This window comes from Aulonocara sp. 'chitande type north' Nkhata Bay, linkage group LG19 (assembly GCF_057382095.1).
Source record: "Aulonocara sp. 'chitande type north' Nkhata Bay isolate Kocher_YH1m ecotype deep benthic linkage group LG19, A_spYH_male_GT1.1, whole genome shotgun sequence".
Taxonomy (NCBI): domain Eukaryota; kingdom Metazoa; phylum Chordata; class Actinopteri; order Cichliformes; family Cichlidae; genus Aulonocara; species Aulonocara sp. 'chitande type north' Nkhata Bay.
The window spans coordinates 1,829,786-1,853,364 of NC_141362.1; the positions used below are offsets into that span (position 1 = coordinate 1,829,786).

The 23,579-nt window shown below is 40.8% G+C and overlaps 1 protein-coding gene across 1 annotated transcript in view; it reads right to left on the minus strand.

Annotated features, from left to right (window-relative positions):
• Nucleotides 1-5,769: 5,769 nt before the first annotated feature.
• Nucleotides 5,770-23,579, minus strand: part of atp10d (ATPase phospholipid transporting 10D) — a 42,122-nt gene continuing 24,312 nt past the window's right edge. The window contains exons 12-23 of the mRNA XM_086273701.1: nucleotides 22,065-22,710; nucleotides 21,831-21,928; nucleotides 18,960-19,086; nucleotides 18,694-18,878; nucleotides 16,077-16,356; nucleotides 15,803-15,879; nucleotides 15,356-15,481; nucleotides 14,270-14,470; nucleotides 13,364-13,444; nucleotides 13,127-13,231; nucleotides 12,181-12,368; nucleotides 5,770-6,199 (exon numbers count right to left, since the gene is read on the minus strand). Of these exons, the coding sequence (XP_086129827.1) occupies nucleotides 6,016-6,199; nucleotides 12,181-12,368; nucleotides 13,127-13,231; nucleotides 13,364-13,444; nucleotides 14,270-14,470; nucleotides 15,356-15,481; nucleotides 15,803-15,879; nucleotides 16,077-16,356; nucleotides 18,694-18,878; nucleotides 18,960-19,086; nucleotides 21,831-21,928; nucleotides 22,065-22,710 (2,298 nt within the window). The 3' untranslated portion in view covers nucleotides 5,770-6,015. The remainder of the gene's footprint in view (nucleotides 6,200-12,180; nucleotides 12,369-13,126; nucleotides 13,232-13,363; nucleotides 13,445-14,269; nucleotides 14,471-15,355; nucleotides 15,482-15,802; nucleotides 15,880-16,076; nucleotides 16,357-18,693; nucleotides 18,879-18,959; nucleotides 19,087-21,830; nucleotides 21,929-22,064; nucleotides 22,711-23,579) is intronic.

Below are 23,579 nucleotides of genomic sequence, written 5' to 3' on the forward strand. Positions count from 1 at the left end.
ACTGAAACAATATTTCGGCTTCAAACTTGTTGGATATATTCCAGAAGGGTTACATGTGATATATTATATCCCAAAAACTCTCCAAGAACTGCCGAATAACTTTTACAGGAACAATAAAACTGATAATATGCAATTTCCAACCTGCCAAAAAGTGATTGTGGCCTATATCTTGTCACTGAAACAATATTTCTGCATCACACTTGTTGGGTATCATCCAAAAGGGTTATATGTGGCACATCATATCCCAAAACAGTCTCTAAGAAATGCTGAATAACTTTTAAAGGATCATTAATACCCATAATATGCCATTTTAAGCCTGCCAAAAAGTGATTGCCACCTATAACTTGTCACTGAAACAATGTTTCTGCTTCAAAATTGTTGGATATCATCCAGAATTGTTACATGTGACATATTATATCCCAAACACTCTCCAAGAACTGCTGAATAACTTATGCTTATTGTGTTTATATTCTGGAATATATGATCGTCCTGAAGGATGGCATCTCGGATCTGTCTCAGTGTGATGGCATTATTTGCCATCACCATGCTACAAATCTGTCTTTCCTGTTGTTCATTGAGCAGTTGTCCTCTGCCACCCACGTGAGGTTGTCGTCCAATCCTACACAAAGAACAGAATACAGTAAGTTACCAGTGTAATTGTGTTATTGTTTTACTCACAGTAACTTCACCACAATCCTAATGCAACATTGCACAGTGACTGGAATACTACTCTAAACTGTATAAATGATGTAATTCCATAGTTTACAGTAATTAGTTCAATATATTTCTTGTCATATTTAGTATCACAACATTCCACTAGTCCTCTCCACCTGCTAGTATAGACCTACTACTGTAGGCAGATGCACACAAAATCTCTACAGTAAGTTATACATTCTTTGCCTCACGCACAGTGCCCTGTCCTATACAGCATGTAACTCCATCATAGATTACATAGAGTACATACCTGTTTTCCCTGCGAAAGGTTTGGATGATGGAGGAGACTGTAGAGCGAGGCACATTCGGCTGCACTCGACGACCTGCCTCTGCCATTGTGAGGCCATGGTTTATGACATGGTCTATAATCGTGGCCCGAATTTCATTCGGGACAGCACAGTGTCTTCGCGCTCCTCGGGCTCTTCCCCCTATTCCTCCACCACGCATTCTCAGTCCTCCTCCTCCTCCTCTTCCTTGAGGAAGAGCTTCCCCTTGTCCGTTTGCTTGGCCTTGTCTATCCATGTTCAGAGCCTCGGACTGGCTCTGGTCAAGCTCTATATATCTGTGTTTGGCAGCACACAATCATGGAACACACCTGTGTGTGACGCTCCCCCTTCGTTAGTCTAGTTTCACCTGACTGTCAATGACTGTCATCAATTTATCAAATATTCAAAGAAATTCATGTATGGTATTCATGGTATTATGTTCTTGACCAATTTTGACAATTGAACAGACAGTTGTGCATGCGAGTACTTATACAATGACATCATGCTGACATGTTTTGGAGGAATAATCATTAGACTGAGAATCAACTAATCAGTTTAGATCTACAGGATCTATTCATTTGGAAAATGTGCTAAATGTGGGCTAACTGTATAACTGTAGGCTACGTGTACTTAATCATTTGCAAAGATGCACTGAGACAACTGAGACATGTACTAAGGCATTTGCCATTTGATAAAATGAATGAGAAATGCCATTCTGTTGTGAACATTTGCCAAGAGGTTTGGAGGTTTGTCTGTGTTATTTTGAGAATGTCATTTCTGTTTCAAGAAATGAGCCAAACCAATCGAGAAAAACTGTAGCAAACATGCCATATTATCCATATTCATATGGATAAAAAGTGTCTTTTTTTTGCCAGCATCTACGAACAAATATAATTCTATGAAGTTCTTCTATATAGTGTGTAACTGTTATTACATTTATTGCTAATGCAGTCATATGGCACACTGACCTCTGAGGAAATTTTAGATGGCACTCATCATCAGAAAGGTTGCTGACCATCTGAGGTACTGGAAGTTTTTTATGTTCCCAATCCTGGTCTTTGTCTCCTTAATGATACCTCTGAAATCTCCTTAAAACAAATGCAATGCAAAATGTTGTTCGCTGGATTTACATCCGCAAAGAAGACTATTACAAAGCAATGGTTCTGTCCTGACATTTGTATGGAATCATTCTGGAGACGATGTCTTATCCGTGTTATTGGTTTTGAACATACCACAGCAAAATTAAATAAAGCTCGACCCACGACTGTTGACGCTTGGAAAATCTTCTCATCCAGAGTTATCTCCTGGAAGAGGCAATAATTGGTTTTAACTTTGTGTTTTTGTGTCTTTTCTTTGCTGTCCCTATGCCTTGTTTGCTAATGTTTGCTTTGCTACTGCAGTTTACAGTTGTGCTGTATATGTCTGTACCCCCCCCCCCCCCCCAACCCCGTTTTAAATCAATAAAATGTTGATCACAAAAAAAAAAAAAGAAAGGTTGCTGACCCCTGGTGTATTGTATGTACGGTCGGCAAGGTCAATTTCAGATGCAGGCAACTGCAACCGACAAAATAAAGGCATCCATTCATTCCTACAAGACTGCTAAAGGAAGTCATTCAATTAATTAATGTTTTAATCTTAAATATGATCTCTATTAAGCAGACATGTACCACAGGCCTTCAAGCTGGTATTAGTTGAACCATAACGTAAAAGACCCAGCTGTTTTAACTAATTGTAGGCCAATCTCCAGCCTTCCTTTTATCTTCCAAATCCTTAAAACAGCAGTTGTAAGCTAACTGATCATCTGTGGATGAATGGTTTATTTGAAGAGTTTGGGTCAGGTTTCAGAGCTCATCACAAAACCTAAACACTTTTAGTGAAGGTCAGCGTTAAAGGAAACTTATTGTCCCCAGTGGGAAATTGATTTGCAGTTTGTCCACACACCGAACAACACAAAACCCCCAAACAAGCAAAAGAGGAAGAACATCCCAAATTTTATCTGTAGCAACAAAGTGCAATGTGCAGTAGTGATGGCAACAACACTTATGGCTTAGTGTTATTGAGCATAACAATAGCAGCAGGTATAAAAGACACTCTATGTCTCTCGGTCTTCCCTGCGGCACTTTATACCAGCGACCTGAGGGAAACAGGTGAAAGTCTCTAAAGAGAGGATGGTCTGAACATGACATGACAGAGGTTGCCTTCCTCAGCACTGGGCTGATTAAAACAGATTCAATAAAACTTTTATAAAAAAGGTAATCATCTGAGGTGAAACGTTAAAATCTCCTTAAAAAGTACAATCGTTGTTTTACCTTTTTTTCCCTGTAGAGTCAAAATGTGACTCAAAGGACAGAGCCTTATCAAGAGCAACCTCCAAATACTTATGACTATCCACCAGTTCAATGGCTGCACCATTTACTACTGTTGGAGGGGGGCTTCCTGAAGTAAATTACCATGTCCTTAGTTTGTAAGGTTTTGATCTTTAAGGACTGATCACACCAAGAAGCAAACTCATCCACAGCAGGTCCATGGGAATACTCTTCACCATGAAGGACGCGTACAATGACTGTGTCATCTGCATATTTAATGAAATGCCTTTCAGCCTGTGTACTATGACAGTCATTAGTGTACAAAATATATAGCAGGGGAGAGAGAAAACAAAGCTGTGGTGAACCAGTGGAAGAATTCAGCTGATTGGAAAAACAGCCGTTTACTCTCACACACACTGAGATCTGTCAGTTAAAAAGTCTAAAATCCAACCAAGGTTACAAATGATCTTCTTATGGCCTCTGACAGTGGACTCATCTCTGTGCTTGTCCTGCTAGACAGCAGCGTTCGACACTGTCGACCATAATGTTTTATTACAGTGATTATAGCATGTTGTAGATATTAATGGTACTGTGCTGCAGTGGGTTGAATCATATCTATATAATAGACTCTGACTTTGTAGACTTTGTTCATGTAAATGGAGACTCCTCTTCGTTATCTTCCTCCAGTCTCCAGTAAAACTGTGAGGAACTGGCTCCCTGTCAAATCCAGAATTGAATTTAAAACCTTTGTCATCACATACAAGGTCTTGAATATCCTATTTTCATTTCATATATTCATATATTTGTTAGCTGTTGCCTTCCTTTGGGCTTGAAACAAACTGTCCATTCTCCCCATCCCTTAGCATCAACTAAGCATTTTTGCCCAGAGAACTGCCACCAACTGAATATATTCTCTCTTTCTTTACAATCCAATGTAAACCATAGAAAAATGACAGTAGTTTCTAAACCACTCAGACCAGTCTGCATGGCACCAACAGTCATGCCACTTTCAAAGTCCCTTTTTTTTCATTTCCCATTCGGTGCCTAATTTGAATATCAGAAGGTCGCTCTGATCTGTTGAGGCCATACAGCAACTGAAACATCAGCTGTCCCACATTTTTGAGAAGTGTTTAGATAAAACAGGGCAGCTAATCAGCGAAATTGGGCCAATCAAATGTGAAAAAGTGGCATTTCTACAAATCTAACTTTAATTTACTCATATAACAATGTAATATTATTAATAATATTTTTATGTGATATTGTTGTTAACATAATTTAATGGATTTAAATTATACTGAAACACATGGATTATTCCACCCTCTTGCAAGAAAGCCTACGTTTACTGTCTCCTTGATGCTTGAGATTTGGGAGCAGGAAGACAGTCTGACAAGGTCGAGGTATGAAAGAGGAGGAATGAGTCAGAAGCACGACAGCATACATGCATGTGAATGAGAGGCAAACATTCAGTGAAGATGCAAGGAGCAGAGGTAGTGAAGGCAGGTAACTTTAAATACCTGAATCCATCCAATGTGCACAGGAGAGGTGAAGAGGAGAGTGCGTATTTAAACTGGATCTGCCTTTTAATCTTATTTAGTATAATAATTGTTTTATGTACGTCTTATTTTGACTTCTGTGTTTGCTTGTTTTATATTTTATTTTTATAAGTTATATATCATTTTATATGTAAGTTACTATGTTTGTGTGTGCATGTGTGCGTGTTTATCTGGTTAAATTCAGTTTGGTTCAGACAAGTCTTCACGATAAAAATCCTTAATATGTTTTTGAAATTTGGTTTTGAAACATGTAAATCTATTTTTCTGTTTCCAGGCTGTGTATCTATTCATTTAGTGGCACAGCAATTACTTACATCAATACTGTGATTTTAAACGAGGGCTTCTGTTTAAACTGCAGGACAGATGAAAACCTGGTTGGATTCATTACAAACATAATCCAAAGCATAAAAACAAGGAGCTGAAAGCTATGACGAAAAAATAGAATAAATGTTTAAATATTGATCAGTCAAACCTGAGAAACTGATCAGTGTTTGTCTTACTGTCATTCAAGTACAGAGGTTAATTAGAGCCTTTGTTGAATGCTGAGCATCATAAGAAAAGAAAATAACGGGACGGTCTAGTATTAAGTCTTGACAGATAAATACTTCACGCTCTGCTGCAAAAGCAGCCGTCAGTAATTTCTCCAGACCGTGGTCAAATTTGGTGCCATTTTTTGCCTACACACCTAACTTCTTACGTCAAATGATGTGCCGCACAGGTTCACAGGATTCTCGCACTCTGCCAAATCTCATCAGAATCCAACTGACATACAAGATAACGCGTCACCACAGCTTACACATGAACCGTGTGTGAGCTCCAATCCCGTCCCAAGCACGACACCAGTGCGTTTGTTCAAGAAAGATTATATAAAGATAAACATTGGGTGTGATTTTTAAACAGACGCTGAATGAATCACATGGATGGATTACTTTCACATACTTTATTCATAAAATCACAGATGCATACTTCTCATTCATACAAAACGCAGCCAGTTATATTCAGTGTTCTTTGGAGTCAAAGTCTTTTACTGAACCAAAACTTCTGTTCTGGCTGTGATGTACACTTCAGTGCGGCACATCAACAGAAACCTTTCCTTCAGTTTCAGGTATACTTTTCTCAGGGGAGATTGTGCATCAGTAGAGGTATCAAGTGCAACTCTCTGCATGTGCGTAGCTCTCACGCTAAGCTGGGCTCCAGGCCAGCGTTGTCGGCACCCGCCGAGAGCCTGTTGGTTTTGGAGTGGGTCATGTTCCAGCGCTGCATTCTCCTGCGGTAATTTTCAGAGTCCACTGTATCCATGTGAGCTGATTTCAAAACTGTAGATGGGTGCAGTGTGTTGCATAAAGCTTGAAAAAACAGCCTGTAGAGAAGAGCACATCAGTCAGTCCTCTAGAGCTGTGGCTGCACGTGACATTTTCAAACTTCATTGATTTCGCCTTTTTTTCTATTAACGACTTCGCTCTAAAGCAGTGGTTCGGTTTAGACTCTGCTTCATGCTGATAAAAGTCCTAATTTAGAAAACAATATGTAACGTGACATTTTGATTAGACTTTAACAAGCAAGCGGTTCCTTGTGGAGTGCCAGCCAAGTCTGGCTCCTGACATATATGATGGTGCTGTTACACGTTTGTTGCCTTACAATTAAGTAACGTCAAACCTTACACCCTCAACATTGACTGAAAACAGCTCAGTTAGTTTGTGAGTAAAGAACTATACTCAAGACAAAAACACATCACAACAACACGTCACCTTAAGGTACTCTCACTCACTGATAAGGGAAAATAAAACTAACCCACTCTAAGTTTGATCAACCCCCATTTCATTCCAGTCAGTTTTAGGAACACACACCAAAAAACCCCTCTGGGTTTTTTAAAAATGCGGACCAAAAGAAGGAAGTTTGGCCCTTCCAAACAAAATATGCACAATATATGACATTTTATCACTTCTTCTTCTCTTTAAACAAATAGACCAGGCCGTTCGAGGTAGGCCACTCCTGGTCCGCTGTTGGAACGAACTCCTGATGCAGCCGTTTGTTTAGCCTACCCTTAGACTTACTAAGTGAGGAGGATATAAATATGTTTGTGTTAGACGGAGTGAATGGGCTGAGCCCCTACTGAAACCCCAAAACCATGAAATCCAGCTGGTTAGCTGGGCTTGGACGTATATGCAATAAATAAACACAGAATAGGTGGCCTTCTGGCTATCAGTGTAAAATCATGCATCATGCATATGTTACTTACTACACACACTATGTAAAGTATGTTTTTAATCATATAAAGTCACATTAAAATAGTTTTATTTGTTCCTGTGAAAAACTGAGTACAACTCATGATTCAGTGGCTTATAGAAAGTCCTTTAACACTCTGTATCATCACTGGGGAGGAATTCTGCTGCACTCTTCTCTTTGTTTCTTCAGTTGTTGAGATTTCCAGGCATTTGTTTCTGCAGCGCTCTCTCAACATCCAACCGCAGCATTTCAATTTCAGTTCCTTGTTTCTTTTCTTTTTCAGCCACTCAGTAGAGTTGCTGATTTACTTGAGGTCACTGTCCTGTTGCACAGCGTCAGTGACAGCAAAGTGCCCAGGTCCTGTAGCTGCAGCATAACAAACTGTTCTCGTTTGCTCGGATGCAACCTAAACCATACTGCTGTTCTCTTTACATGAACAGACTTTCTCCTGAAAACTCTTACAAGCAAGCCACACTTGCTCAGCACCAGTAGGGGGTGCAGCTATCAATTATTTTAGTAATCAAGTAATCCATTTATTATTCCACTGTTTAATCAAGTAATCAGATAAGAAATACTTTTGTCTTATTAATGAGAAATAGTAACTATTCAAAAGAGAAAGTTGAACTGCATACAACACCTGTCAAAAACCCCTCAACCCTTTGATTGTATGTATGTACGTACCATATTTAAATTAAACTTTTAAAGAAAACTTTTTCTTAAATGCAAAATTATATAAATAATCTCATGTACTGTCAAAGGTCAAATCAAATAAGATAAATGTACCTTTGCTCTGTCTGCCTGAAAAACTTTCAAATTAGGGAGCAAGTTTTTGTGCTGCTGAAAACAGATGCAATGATGATGAACACATTAAGTAATGTAAATAATATTTAAGTATTCAACCCGTAGCTGGACTGGCCATCGGGCATACTGGGCATACTGGGCATTTGGGCCGATGGTGATTTTTCGTTTTTATGGGCCGATGTTTTTTTGTTTGTTTGTTTTTTTGTAACTATATAAACAATAAAATGTGGTGGATTGGCCAGATGCTGGCAGATGTGTAAAATGTAAAAATAACTCAGTTGTTTGGTGGTGGCTATGGCGGAGCTTCCACAGAGGCCAGCAGGTGGATGAGGGAAGGGGAGGCAGGAGGAGCAGAGACCCGAGGCGGCCGCCGGTCTGAGTGTCAGGTGAACTGAACTTCAGGTAAGAAGTTATGACCTGCAGTCTCTCTGGGTCAGATATAAACCAAGTTTAGGTGGAGTTTATTTTCGTTATGCTGACTTTTTTACTGTCAGTTACAATAACTCGTACTGCGTTCTAGCCAGCTTGACGGAGTTTCTATACAGCTGGGTGGGTGCTATGATGTTACTGATAGTGAACTTTATTTTGTTCATAAGGTTAATTATTAGAGTTTCCAACCATTCCGTAAAAAACTGAATCGTCTCGCATTCAGAGAAAATATTACGCGTTTCGTGTTGAGGTGAAAAGGAACAGTTTGTCCCGGACTTCAGCTACAATGGAAAAGACACAAAGCTGGAATTATTCTGTGCACAGCTGTTTCTTCTCCTCTCATCCTCTCCCCTCCCTCTCCTGTTGCTACTTATCATGAAACTGATCAATGATCAGCTGATCGGCTTTTCTCTCTCGTTTGTCTATCGCCCACTTTGCGCCAGAAACAGGAAACCAGCGGATGTCGCGCTAAACAACAGCAGCACGTTTAAGCTTGATCAGCTGTTGTTAGAATTTATTTAATATTAATTTCTAGTATCAGCTGATGTTTGCTGGAGCCACAGCTGTAAAGCTGCTGGTCATGATGTCTGTTTGGATATGTGGTGAGAGGGAAACGTGAAACCAGGAGATGTCCTTACTGAATCATCAGAGCTGAACAGGTGATGGAGAAACAGGTTTACCTTTTAGGTGACATGGATGAGTTGAAGTTATGAACTGTTTCTGAGAGATAAATAACACCAGGATCCTTTTTTAGGTAGCTGACAGCTGGTAACTGTGCAGGGGCGGGTCTAGGAAAGTGTTGCCAGGGGGGCAGGTAGGGCATTAACAGGGAGAGGGGGGCACAAAGAAAGACTTTCTTATTCTCATTTAAAATGTCTCGCTGTTATTAAATAATTATCTGAATCTTGCGAACAAAGTTTTTATCTGATGTAAAATGTATAGAAATCGTACATATACCAACAAGACTGTACATCACTGTCACAACAGCGTCTGTTTTCATTCAAAGGCTTTATGGCTTTACTACCTGGTGGGCCGGTCTCTAGTCAAAATGCCCGGGCCCAATCTAACAACAACGAGTTTAATGGCATGTGTAAAAAAAATGTAGCTTATGAAAAAAAGCTCTTATTTTCATATTTTTAAATTCTAATGCAACTGAATTAACACAATGTTTAACATTAGAAACTGTAATTCATGCTTTTATTACATCACGCCTGGATTACTGTAATTCCATTTTAATAGGAGCTGGGCACTTTGTCACACTTACAATTAGTGCACAATGCTGCGGCTCGATTTTTAACTGGTAGAAGGAAATTCGACCGCATCACTCCGGTTTTGGCCTCCTACATCGGCTTCCAATCAAATTTAGGATCCGTTTTAAACTTCTTTTATTGGTTTTTAAATCTTTAAATGGTTTGGCACCCGTTTATTTGTCTGATTTGTTGAAAGCCTTATGTTCCCACTCGTTCCCTCTGGTCAGCTGAGCAACTGCTGCTTTCAGTCCCTAAGTCACGGCTGAAACTCAGAGGAGACCGGGCGTTCTCTGCTGTGGCCCCGTTGCTTTGGAACAATCTTCCTCTTAATATTAGACAGGCTACATCAGTGCCGTTTTTAAGTCCAGATTAAAAGCCTATTTTTATTCTCTGGCTTTTAACTCTTTGGATGACCTATTAACTTAATGACCTATTAAATTAACAGGTCATCTGCATAACTTCTGAGGCTTACTGCAGATTACTCTCTGTGTGTGAATGGAGCAGCTACAAAGTTCGTTTTTCTTCACGTTGGAGTTGATCAGGTGCTTTGATGAAGGACTCGGCACTCTAGATTTTTCCCAGTAAAGGTTTTAATGGTCATCACTGGAACTGTGCTCCTGTTTTGGACGCCAGAAACACGTTTTCTTTCACTCAACCTGAGCTCGGTTTCTCGGTAACGCCTCCGCCTCTTCGTGGTGTGTAAACTACGGAGCCCCTCTGATGACATGGTCCAAAACATAAATAAATTGTGGCCACAAAATTCTACTTTGTGCCCTCGAAATACTTTTTGTGGCCATGAATTGGATATAACGTGGCAACGAATTATGCATTTGTGGCAACGAAATAGATAACGTGCGCACAACATATTGATACAATTCCTGGACAGCTGCGTAGAGACATAAGCATAAGTAGGCTAAACCTATGCACCGTGGACAGAGACGGTATGATTGAGTTTTATTTTAGGCTGGGAATGAGCTACAAATGCATTCTGAAAAGCCTGCAATGCAAGGAACCATTATTACGGAGAGACATTTAAACAGGACATCGAGAGCCCAGTTGCTTTACAGACGTAAGTAGGACCTGGACGCCGGGATAGATTTTATTGTCAACCAACTGCAAGGGAAGGATCACGGTTATCGGTCAAGTGTTTCATGGGCACAAATTAGCATTTCATGCGCACGTTATACCTATTTGGTGCCCTTGAAATAGTATTTTGTGGCCTCAATATATTTATTTTTTGGACCATGTCATCAGAGGGGCTCCGCAGTAAACAGATGGATTCCGGGAATCCATCCTACCAGGAAAAACATCCTACCCAATGTTTTTGCGCAGACGCGGCGCATGCGCACAACACCAACGCCGAATTAACTTCCTTTTCTCTCACCCATCCGGAATACTTCTTAAGGTTATGGTTAGTCGCAGGTCACCGTCAAATTATAATACGGGTAGGACGTTTTGCCAGAGTAGGATGGTTTCTCAGAACACCGGCTCCATGTTAAACTGTCCCAGAGTCATCATCACTGCGGCTGCTAGCAGCGTTTCTGTTTCAAACTGAAGGCTGTGTGGGCTTCATGTTGTCAAAACGTTATAGTGCAGGTCTGTTTTTAGTAGCAAATGCGGGTAAAGCACTCGCGGTCGTGTCGTTTAACACGTCGACACACTACAGGGCCTCGTGTGAAACGAAACATTGTAGCAAAGAATTTTTTGTGATTTTATTACTCAGTGAATTGTTGTAGCCCTATTTCAGTCTTTGCCTAATTTCACTGTAATGAACTTTAATATTAAAAGGTGAACTGCATCTAGCTGTCGGACTGCCAAAACCAGTCCTGTGAGAATCTTTTTTTTTGTTTACAACTGTAGTTATGTGTGTCGGGCTGTTTACTATTTACACATATATATAATACATGGAATTGTATGATTTCAGTTTTAAAACCATATAATTAAAGGTTAATATTTAAACCTTTTCCTAACAGGATCCCTTAAAGTGCTGTTGCCTACAGCTTATTATATATGTTTCTTTAAAAATACTGCAATATTTTAATTATGTATTAATTTTGATTGGTCCAATTAAAATTAGTGTTTCCAAAAATAGAAAATTGGAGACTCCAAAAGACCCCTGGAAACCATGGTAACCAGCACTATTTTACCTGAAGCATATGTCTGGTCATAAACAAATTAAAATATTTGTATTTAAAAACGATCCTGGATATCTGGGTAATGTTTTAGCAATGAAAGTGATGTCAGGTTTCCTGGGCTGTTGACTCAGTGTTTTCAGTTTGTACTTTGTCTCTGTTTATTTTCCACGTGCGTCCGGTTTTCTTGTGTTCGCCTCTGTCTGTGTGCATTCAGTCAGCCAGTCGTCTCATGTCCTGCTCATCCTGCCTTCACAATAAACATCCTCAACCAGCCTGCGAGTCCTGCGTTTGAGTCCACTCTGCCACATTGTTTAATTGAAATATGGAAACCACTGGAGTGACAAAACAAATTCAGTGTATAGCTGTGTCGGTGATGACGACATTGGCACCTCCAGGTGTCATTAGAGTAAAGCTCTTTATTATTAATGAGTTATGAAGTGCCCCCAAAGGAAATACACTACCTGTACATGAGTTTTTGCAGTGTGTGTGTGTGCGCGTACCTGGGTAACAGAGCTGCCACAGTAGTGAGAACACATGTGATGTAGAAAAGAGAGTGGGACATTTGGAGTAACTCAATCCCCAGAGGGTTGACAGGGGGGCTGCAGGTCACACAGAAGCCACTGAGGAGCAGTACAAAACCAAAATAGGAAGTGCAGCTGAGCACCAACACGACCATATGAATCCATGTCTGCAAAAAAGAAAAAGATTCAAAACTCCAGAGCACAACTAAAGAGAGAGAGCTGCTCCTGAATCTTTCCATTTTCAGTTCTGACTTGGATTACATTTTTCCTCACGCTCTACACCAAAGGTCGCAAACCTAAATGAGCTGAGGGCCACTGCTGCCACTGTCATCTCATGTGAGGGCCACTTTAGTGTTCAAGTCGTACAAAAAACAATCAAACAACAAAAAGTGTAGTTTTTCTTTTGTTTTTTAAATTTCAAATATTGTACAACAAACTGCAAACGTGAATGCAGATTCTTGTTTCGCACTCTTAACTAACTGAAGCCTTTCATTGAACTACCAGATAAACACATTGGTCCTGTCTTTGCGGACAGACACGTGCAGCACTAATTTTGTTCGTATGTAACAAATCAAAGTGCAGACATAAGTGTACACATTAGTGTGCGACTCTCACTGAACTAACACAGCCAATCCCTCAGCATGTTCGTGCTCTCTGCTCATCTTGCCTTCATATTAAATCATTTAAAGAATTTATTTTAAGATTGCACACAACAGCAAACAAATCTTCAAGGGACAAACTGCATTAGATTTCATCAGGTCAACAAGTAGTGGTGACCTGTGCCGTGAGTTTGAGACCCCTGCTGTACCCCCTAATATAACACACATAACCTTTAAGCTACACACTTGTTATTGTAAAGGCAAAGTAGCTGAGACACAGCCCAGCTGAAGTATAAATGATTTTGAGTGGTGGTGGTGAGTCTGACCAGCGTGTTGCTCTCGATCACTTGGTGCAGCAGAATAATGAAAAGTGCTGATGCGTTGATCGGTGAGCCAAAGGACAGCACCCCAACATCTGATCCTGCGTATGCCTGTGAAAACAGAAAAAAGTCCCCTAAAACACTCTCACATGAAAATCTTAGAACATGAGGAGAAGACAGACAGACCCACGTGCATGTAAATAGAAGGAATGTGATAAGTAACGATTTGCATGGTGTACTTACAAAGTAAGGCACAAAAAAGCAAACGAGGCTTTGGTAAAAAGCATCCAGGACCGTGATCCAGAACATGTATGGAACAAACGTCTGTGAAGACATCACAATCATCTGTTACACTTTCTAAACAAATATGAGTGTTACTGATGTCACACATGCAATACTTGTTTGGCTAACACAGGCCACGACACTTCAATGAAAAACAAATGACCCATGCTTAACGATAATGAGGTAATGAGCTAGGCCAGAGGTCAGCGGTAGCACACAGATAAAAGGACCAACAGAAGTATGTTGGGACATGATCATATGAACCAGCAGGTGGTGTCGGTATGCATTTCTTTTTGTGCATTGTGATTTTTCTACTATATGTAATGTACACATGTATGGCTATGATAGTGCCCCATTTTCCATCTTCTGTTTCCTCTTTCTGTGCAAATAATAAAATGATCGCAGAAATGTAGCTGTTGACATATTAATTAAAGTGAATTTATGTGTTTTCCTGTTATACAGGACTGCTGTGATCATGTGTATGCACATTATGAGTTAGCAGCCCGGTTAGTGTGAAGCCTACATTAGTAGGTATTAGAGTTTCATCATAGCAAGTGCAGAACCAGTTTACATTCAGTAATTTAAAATACTTTGAAAGCCAAATAAATGTAGCGATCAATAAACTTTTCATAATTTAAGCAGTTTTCTTTTTTCATCGACCTGCTGAGACTTCATGATGCTAACTGTGTCCGCTAAGGTTTTGTGTTCATAAGCTGCTCTGTTTCAGAAAATACATTTGTTAGGAGCAATGACCATACTCTAGAAAATGTTTGACAAAAATGAAAAAACAAATGAAATCCTTAAACAGCAACTGCCTTTTGTAGAGTTTGTACGTCATTTCTGTGGCATGTATGTGTTTGCAGTGACCTTGGAAGTTTGTGCATCCTGGTAGAGCTCGGGCAGCTCCATCAGAGTGTCAGCAGGTAAATCTTGGTTGAGAATGCCGTAAATGAGCGGAGGAGCTGATGTGAAGATTAGATTGAAGAGGATGAGCACCCAGGAGTTGGTCATGACACTCCCAGAAAAACCACAGAAGAACTGATACCAGAACAGCAGATTCACATACATCTGCAGGTAAGAAACACACAGTCAGCAGTGAGGAATTTCCTTACTTAATACTTTTTTTTATCCTTGTGAGAACAACGAATTGCTCTAAAATCTTCTGTGTTTTGTAACGAATAAGTGCCATTTCTGGGAGATTCTTTAGTTTCAGGCAGAACATGAGCAGCTTTGGTGCAAGGAGGGAAGGAGCTCAGTGAACAACCATGCTCCATGCTGACACAGAGAACCACGGCTTTGTCGTGGTCGTAAATCACTGCACCAGCTCTTTATCCTTTCAGTGATACGATGATAAATGATTGTTCATTGATCGTATGTTTGATTTAAGCTAATAATGTGTCCTTTTGGCTCACACGTAAGGAAAACATGCAAAGTCCACATATAAAAGGCCCCCAGCTCTCTTTCTAATCAGGAACCTTCTTACTTTAAGGTGTCATTACTAATCTCTGCACAGACAAAGCTCAATATCAACAAGTCCTCTGCATCATTGCAAGCTAGAGTAGGAAGGCTGCTGGGTGCCTCAAACCTGTGTGAGGTGTTTTGGGTTTGTCAGACTAGTGTTGACCTCAGGACAGATTTGAGACATGCTGGACTCAGTGGCCGGGGAGAAGACCTGTCCCACAACAGGAACCCTCCAAAGTCATATTAAGTCTTATTAAATGTAGTCGTTAGTATAATAGGCAGAATAAACCGGAAACAAATATTTGGATGCAGCAACATGACAGAGACAAAACTGCTGTAAGACTAAAACAATGATTTGCTGTTGTTTTCTTGTGAGCAGGTGAGTTTAGGGATGACAGTGTAACTGCTGTGAGTTCAACACCCGCCTTAATGCGAAACGTCAGTCAAGCCGTTTATAACCTTTTTTATAAAGCTGTCAAAAAAGACTCTTACCACATTCTTGTAGATGAAGTATTGAATCATGTTTGCAAGACGAGAGTAACACCAGTGGCCGTGAACCAGCAGCAGCTTGCTGAGGTGTTTAAACCGTGAAATAGCAAAGTCACTGGACATCACAGCCTGGAGAAAGATTTAAAACAACAAAAAATGACCACAGAGCAAAATAATGAAAAGAAGAAGAAAAAACGCAAGCGTTAGCCTCATTTAGCGCCTGCTGGTGAGTGAAACCAGATGATACGGGCGAATGCAATATCACACTGAGTCTAATATAACCACAGAAAGCTACAGCTCTCAAAGAGTTCTCTGTCATGGTCTTGGATGGGAGGCTGAACTAAACCGATACTAACAAACAGTAGCTTCATAGTATTCTGTAAAGACCTCGGTTTGACAGTATTTTTTGTTATTACTAGTATTATTGTCATTTCTTTTCTTTGTTAATACCTGCATTCCCTCCTGTCCAGATATCCCAATGCCCACATCAGCCACCTGAATCATGCTTACGTCATTGGCTCCATCACCTGAAACAGCAGCATTGTTTTCCACTAGTTCGTGTCAAATTATTTCAAGCAGTGATGTGATAAATAAAGCTGACAGTACTCATGCAATGACAGATCATCTGTATTTCAAATGTTTAACAGACAAAGGGTTATGAAATGTCTTTATGGAATAATAAACAATCAGCTCCAAGCTGCTTTTCTGTTGGCTGAGTTCTTACCCACAGCCAGGGTCATGACACCAAGATGGTCCCGGATCAGCTGGACCACTTGGCTTTTCTGCAGTGGAGTGGAACGGCAGCAGATCACTGCCTTGCATCGCCGGCTCAGCTCCAGGAAGTTGCTCCTCAATTCGTCCTCCAAGGCCCAACCCAGCGTCCGGCCATCTGTGACCAGAATGAAGCTGCTGGACATGGATTCCCCATTTCCAGTAAGGGCAGTCAAACTCTCACCACCCTGGACTTCCAGTATGAGATCCTCAAATAAAGCTGCACAAGCATCCTGAAGGAAAAGAAAGGACCGTTATGTGCCTGAGCGGAGCGTAGCTGCGAGTGAGTTCAGACATGGCTTCTCCTGCCCAGTGTTTTATTGGATTTGATTGATTGTTGGTGTTTTTTAATAAGGGGGAAAAATCCAAACCTACATGGCTCTGTGTGAAAAAGTGAATGCCCCCTAAACCTAATAACTGGTTGGGCCACCCTTAGCAGCAACAACTACAATCAAGCACTTACGATAACTGGCCACGAGTCTTTTACAGCACTGTGGAGGAATTTGGGCCCACTTGTCTTTGCAGAATTGTTGCAATTCAGTGACACTGGAGGGTTTCTGAGCATGAACCGCCTTTTTAAGGTCACGCTAGAGCATCTCAGTCTTGTGAGACTTCACCAGAGGTGCAAGCATCACAGCACATTTATGTCAAACAAAGTGAAGATAAAACACAGAAAAATATGAAGGAGATTTTCCTGGGCTGGATTTTTATAGTAGATAACCCCCAGTGAAGTGAAGCCGAGCGTCGTTACAGAGGTTTTGTTAGAGACACAGCTAAGCGTTTTGTAATTTGGCATAATATGTAAAAGTTGAAATTCACTGTGAATTCGTTTACCTGCTCTTTTGCTCTTTTAGCTGTTTGGCGGTTGTTGAAATAGTTTTGTGAGCTTTAAGCTGAGATTCTGGTGTTTCTGGCAAAATACATTTATATTTAAAAATCGATGTCAGGATTTAATGAATCGATATCGCTTTATTCAATATAAAATCAATTTGAATCTGGAAATTGATGTTCTTAAACCCACTCCTACTCCTGAGGCTGCAAGTGTCTTGCTTTCGCTGTGTAGTAAATTGTCTTGAACGTTCCAGCGAATAGGTTTATGCTACAAACCTATCACTAAGCAAGCCCTCAGGCATGGACAGCTTGCTGTAATTCGAATCTTTCAGCAGCTCCAATGATTGGCTAACTATCCGAGTTGCAGAAAGCGGTTTCTGCTGCGTATTGGTACTTGTATTTGTTTAGATTTTTATTATTTTATGCAGTAAAAGAAGCATTTTCTTTCCTAAAACAATGAATAACAATATAAATAAAAATAGAACACGTTCATTAGCACTGGTAAAAGTACTGGTCGATGGATGAGTCTACAAATGTCTATAGAAACCTTGTCCAGAAGAAACAACCCATCACTATGTTCCTCACCAACAAAAAGAAAGAGGACATGCTCTAATGCTCTTCTTTGCTGTACACTACATTCATCTCACACACAATTGATTCACTGTGTACACGAACAAATGAGTTTTTAATAAGCATTTATAAGAGTGTAGACAGGATTTATAAGAAAGGTTTTTGAGGGTTTCATGACTGAAATATATAAAAATAATAAAATAATCATCTGAAAAGTTTCCCTCTAGCCCTGTGGGTGGTCTATCCTTCAAGCTCGGGTCCTCTGCCTGAGGGTCCTGCGCAGTATCTTAGCTGTTCCCAGGACTGCGCTCTTCTGGACAGAGATCTCTGATGTTGTTCCCGGGATCTGCTGGAGCCACTCGCCTAGCTTGGGAGTCACCGCACCGAGTACTCTGATTACCACGGGGACCACCGTCACCTTCACCCTCAACATCTTCTCGAGCTCTTCTCTCAGCCCGTGGCACTTCTCCAGCTTCTGGTTTTCCTTCTTCCTGATGTTGCTGTCACTTGGTATAGCTACAGCTATCACTACAGTACAGCTGGTTTACGCTCCTGCCTTCTGTCTCTGTGGTATGCTTCTTCAAGTGGCTGGCCAAGGCTGTAAGTCTTTGTTTGGGAGTTTCCAAGGCACGGGCAGCTCTTAGGTACCTCTTTCTTCAACTTTCTACTTTCAACTTCCCTCCGTGCTACCTTGATCTTGGCCTCTCGACTCCTTCTCCATGAACTGCGCTGCTCCTTTGGGCTGTTCATCATATAGCCAAGCATCTCCGTGATCACTGCTGCTGTGGTGTAGATCAGCTGGTTCTTTTTGGTGATGGTTGCAGTACGGACTCTCCATTATGGTGCATTTACATCTTCTAGTAGACCTTCAGAGGGTACTTAACATATTCTATGTAACCCACTACGGAGGGTCCAGCTTTACCATGATCCTATCTTTCAGGTCAGTTTCTCTCGCACTCAACACTCCATCCGTCATACTTGGGGTGTCATGGTGTGACTGCTGGGTAGTCACAGGAGCATGTTTAGTGAGAGACTGAGATGAGCCAAACGCACCCATCTCCCTGTACAACTCCTCCATCTAATGCAAAGGGCACAGTGTGTGAAGAAGACCTTACACCCTTTTGCACATGCTCTACAGTAAAATAACAAAGATTTTTTCACTCACTGACCTTGCTTCCACAGTTAGCTGTCAGCAGTTTGTCACTGGCACATAGAAGTTTGCAGGCATAAGCGATGTTGATGGCTGTTTCCTGTTTGTCTCCAGTGAGAACCCAAACTTTAATCCCAGCCCTCTGAAGAGCAGCAATGGTCTCTGGAACCTCCTCCTGGAGTCTGTCTACAATCCCTGTGGTACCTGAAAACACACGCATACGCTTTAAGTGCTGGTATTTCAGCTCTGATATCGAATGATTTAAGTCTGAGCTGCAGTGACTACCCAACAGAGTGAGGTTGGTCTCAAGCCTCTGAGCTGACTCCAGAAGAAGCTCCTCTCTGTTCTCTATGCTGCTCTCTGCCAGCATGTGTGCTTTCAGCCACAAGTCATACTCATCCTCCTTCAGAACCTGCAGGTAATCAATAACAGATCAAGCAAATATTAGTAACTACAAAGTCAGTAGTTGGCTGTCTGTCATGTATTCAAACCGACTGTGGGATCTTTCAATATGAATGGGAAATGAGACCAAGAAGCAACAGTGGGGAACAGAATCACAAAGCTCCAGTTCAGACAGACAGTTCAGTTGGGTCAAAGATTTTCACACCAGTGGTCTGCTGGAGCTCGTTTCTAAGGCCTCTGGCGGTGCTATCATCCTGTTCCTCCTTGCACGAGGGAACAGATAGTGCAAGGAGGCCCTGTGCAGCTTTACTAGATTAACTGCTTGTCTCCTGGAATCTCCTCCATCCTCTTCAGACTGTGCAGTGACACAGTCTGAATGTACAGCAATTTGGTCAACTCTGTTGTTTTAAATGTGCTATATAAATAAACTTAGCCTTCGTCTTGTGTTAGCTTAGTTAAAATCATTAGTGTTACAGGAAAATTTTAACCTTCAACAGAAAAATTACAAGATGATCATTTAGCCTGGAGAAATAGTTTGCTGCTTTATAAGAAAGCCCTCCACAGAGCCAGAACATCTTACTATTCATCACTGATTGAAGAAAATAAGAACAACCCCAGGTTTCTCTTCAGCACTGTAGCCAGGCTGACAAACAGTCAGAGCTCTGTTGAGCCAACCATCCCTTTAACGGTAACTAGTAATGACTTCATGAACTTCACAAATAAAATTCTTATCATTAGAGGAAAAATTACCAATAATCATCCCACAGATGTAATATTATCTACAGCTACTCTTAGTACCATTGATAAGTTAGACTCTTTTTCTCTAATTGATCTTTCTGAGTTAACTTCAATAATTACTTCCTCCAAACCATCAACGTGTCTTTTAGACCCCATTCCTACAAAACTGCTCAAAGAAGTCCTGCCATTAATTAATTCTTCGATCTTAAATATGATCAACCTATCTCTAATAATCGGCTATGTACCACAGGCCTTCAAGCTGGCTGTAGTTAAACCTTTACTCAAAAAGCATCTCTAGACCCAGCAGTCTTAGCTAATTATAGGCCAATCTCCAACCTTCCTTTCATATCAAACATCCTTGAAAGAGTAGTTGTCAAACAGCTAACAGATCATCTGCAGAGGTTTATTTGAAGAGTTTCAGTCAGGTTTCAGAGCTCAGCACAGCACAGAAACAGCTTTAGTGAAGGTTACAAATGATCTTCTTATGGCCTCTGACAGTGGACTCATCTCTGTGCTTGTCCTGCTAGACCTCAGTGCAGCGTTCGATACTGTCGACCATAATATCCTATTAGAGTGATTAGAACATGCTGTAGGTATTACAGGTACTGCACTGCAGTGGTTTGTATCATATCTATCTAATAGACTCCAGTTTGTGCATGTAAATGGAGAGTCCTCTTCACACACTGAGGTTAATTATGGAGTTCCACAGGGTTCAGTGCTAGGACCAATTCTGTTTACATTATACATGCTTCCCTTAGGCAGTATCATTAGAAGACATAGCATACATTTACACTGCTATGCAGATGACACCCAGCTCTATCTGTCCATGAAGCCAGATAACACACATTTTTGACCAGGACATGTCCTTCAACGCACGTATTAAACAAATATGTAAGACTGCGTTCTTCCATTTGTGCAACATCTCTAAAGTTAGAAATATCCTGTCTCAGAGTGACGCTGAAAAACTAGTTCATGCATTTATTACTTCCAGGCTGGACGACTGTCATTTGTTAAAAACTTTCCTTTTTGCTAAAGCATATAGTTAGGGCTGGACCAGGTGACCCTGAATCCTCCCTTAGTTATGCTGCAATAGACGTAGGCTGCCGGGGGATTCCCATGATGCACTGGGTTTTTCCTTTCCAGTCACCTTTCTCACTCACTATGTGTTAACAGACCTCTCTGCATCGAATCATATCTGTTATTCACCTCTGTCTCTCTTCCATGGCATGTCTTTATCCTGTCTTCCTTCTTTCACCCCAACCAATCACAGCTGATGGCCCCGCCCCTCCCTGAGCCTGGTTCTGCCGGAGGTTTCTTCCTGTTAAAAGGGAGTTTTTCCTTCCCACTGTCACCAAAGTGCTTGCTCATAGGGAGTCATATGATTGTTGGGTTTTCTCTGTATCTATTATTGTAGGGTCTACCTTACAATATAAAGCACCTTGAGGCGACTGTTGTTGCGATTCTGTGCTAAATAAATAAAATATAATTGAAATGAAAACTTCAGTTACACTGAAGGATCAGATATTAAGTTATGACTGGACAAGATTAGTAACAAATTTAAATGCTAAATTTAAAAGCATTTACCTTCCCTTTTCACAAGTCTCTTTTATGTGACCTGCTTCAAACAACAAGAATGCACGGGGCAACGTATCCAATGTTTTTTTGCATTCTGATGTCCACGTCCAAAACACAGTTTCAGAAGAGCAGATCCATGTTAAAAATCTCAACATCACATGTGACCTGTGTAGTAAGTTTAACTGGATTCTCTAAGCACTGCAATTCTCTTTTGCTTTATCAGTTCTCCATCATGTCTTTCCTTGATAATTTACAAGGAGCTTGAGGACAAAAGATCAGGAAAGTGTTAAATCTTCAAACTGATTTATGGCTGTCTGTGCATCAAAGATCTTTGCATCCAGCTAAAGTGAGAAACCATTAAATTAAATACTACATTGTGAAAGAGTGTATTCATGGACATTCTGTACAAAGCTATTTGATTTCACTTCTCAGAGATGTTACCTTTTTAGCGATGCAGAGTGTGCGGAGGCCTTCTCTGGCATAAGCATCCAAATGTTTTTGGGTTTTTTCTTTGATGTGACTGTATACCTCCGTCTGATCTGCACCGGAGAACAACAAACACACATATAAAACACAAAGGAACACTGATGAAAGACATTGCTCTTATTATAAATGTCATTTGTTCTAAAATCATCAATCAGTAGGAAATCAATCTTAAATATTCCTTTTAATTACCTGTGGGGCTTTCAGCCAGATCCATGATGACTGAGTCCGCACCCTTGGTGAAAACCACCACCTGTCCCGTCAGAGGGTGGCGAACCACTACGGACATCCTTTTCCTGTTGGAGTCAAAGGGCAGGATGTGGAGCAGCTGGATAGCCAGGGAGCCGATTCCTGGCAGATCCACGAGCAGGCTCTCTGCAGAGCGACCCCTCAGGGTACAGCGGTATGCTCGTGCTGCATGGACCAAAGCTGCCTCATCTGGACTCTCTGCCTCATACACCAGTTCATCGGTTATCTCTTCCACTTGTTTGGTCAGGTCTTGCATGCTCTGTCTTGCCTCATCAGGGTTTGTCTGTGTATCCTTTAAGTCATCCTCTGTCTCTTGGTCCTCCACATCTTGTTCTTCCTCCTCTCTGGCAGATAAGTCTGGTTTAGAGTCATTTTCCTGGCTTGAGCCTGACACGTCTGTGGTGTTGCTCACGGGAGTGGAGAGAGTGAGAGAGCCTCTCTTCCCCCTAATAAATAGCCTGCTTTTTAAGCTGTGAGGGCTGCCTTTGATTTGGGAAGGGGAGAGAGCGGAGAAGGGAGAGAAACTGAAACGCTGAAACATCAACTTAACTTCTTCCAGAGACTTTAGAGGTGTCCGTTCTTCAGGTATCTGTAGGAACAAGAAAACAGAGTCAGCTGCTGGAACTCGTGCTAAAAAAGTCAAGACGGTTTCCCCTGAAATTATTCTTTGAATTTTTACACTACTGAACACTTTACTGTATTTTTAATTAAAATGTAAATGAATCAAGCCAGAATCTTTCCCATTAGTCGAATCTCTGCACAAAGTGAAAACCAGCTACAGCTTTGTTACTGTGGAGTATTTTGTGTCAACTGACGAGGAATAAATATCCATTAGACTCAAAAATAGATATTGTGGTGATGTAAAGTGGAAAATCATGTCTCGTGATTTTCATGTTCAAAATCATGTTCAACCTTTACATTTTTAGGCATTTAGGCTCTTTAAGTTATTTATATGATGATTAAGAGAAAGTAAGGACTATTTTAATATGCAAACATATTTCAGCGTGCCGTATTGTCAGAACACGTCCGATCGTCTGGAGTCAAAAAAATCATGTTGAACTACTTTGAGTCTGGACTCTGAAGTCATGTCCACACTCGTCTTCAGTCGAGTTATCATTCCATTATTGATGTAACTTATATATTTGATTCCTTATCAGTTCTCGCTGTCTCTGTTTGAGGGTCACCATCATCTGTAAGCAGCGTATCAAAGACTTTACATCCGTGAATATTAACAGCATGTAGTATCGTCAAATGCTTGTTATGGTCAGTGTTTGGGTCATTACTCAAAAAACATAATGTATTACGCAGAACACCTTTCTTTAAAGGGATGTAAGTAATCTGTTACACTACTTGTAACATTATTTTTGCATTTTTCCATAAAATGGTGAAACGCATTGTCTCATATATACATGCAGGACACGCATATTATCTTTCTCTTAGCAGTGGCATGCAGTGACT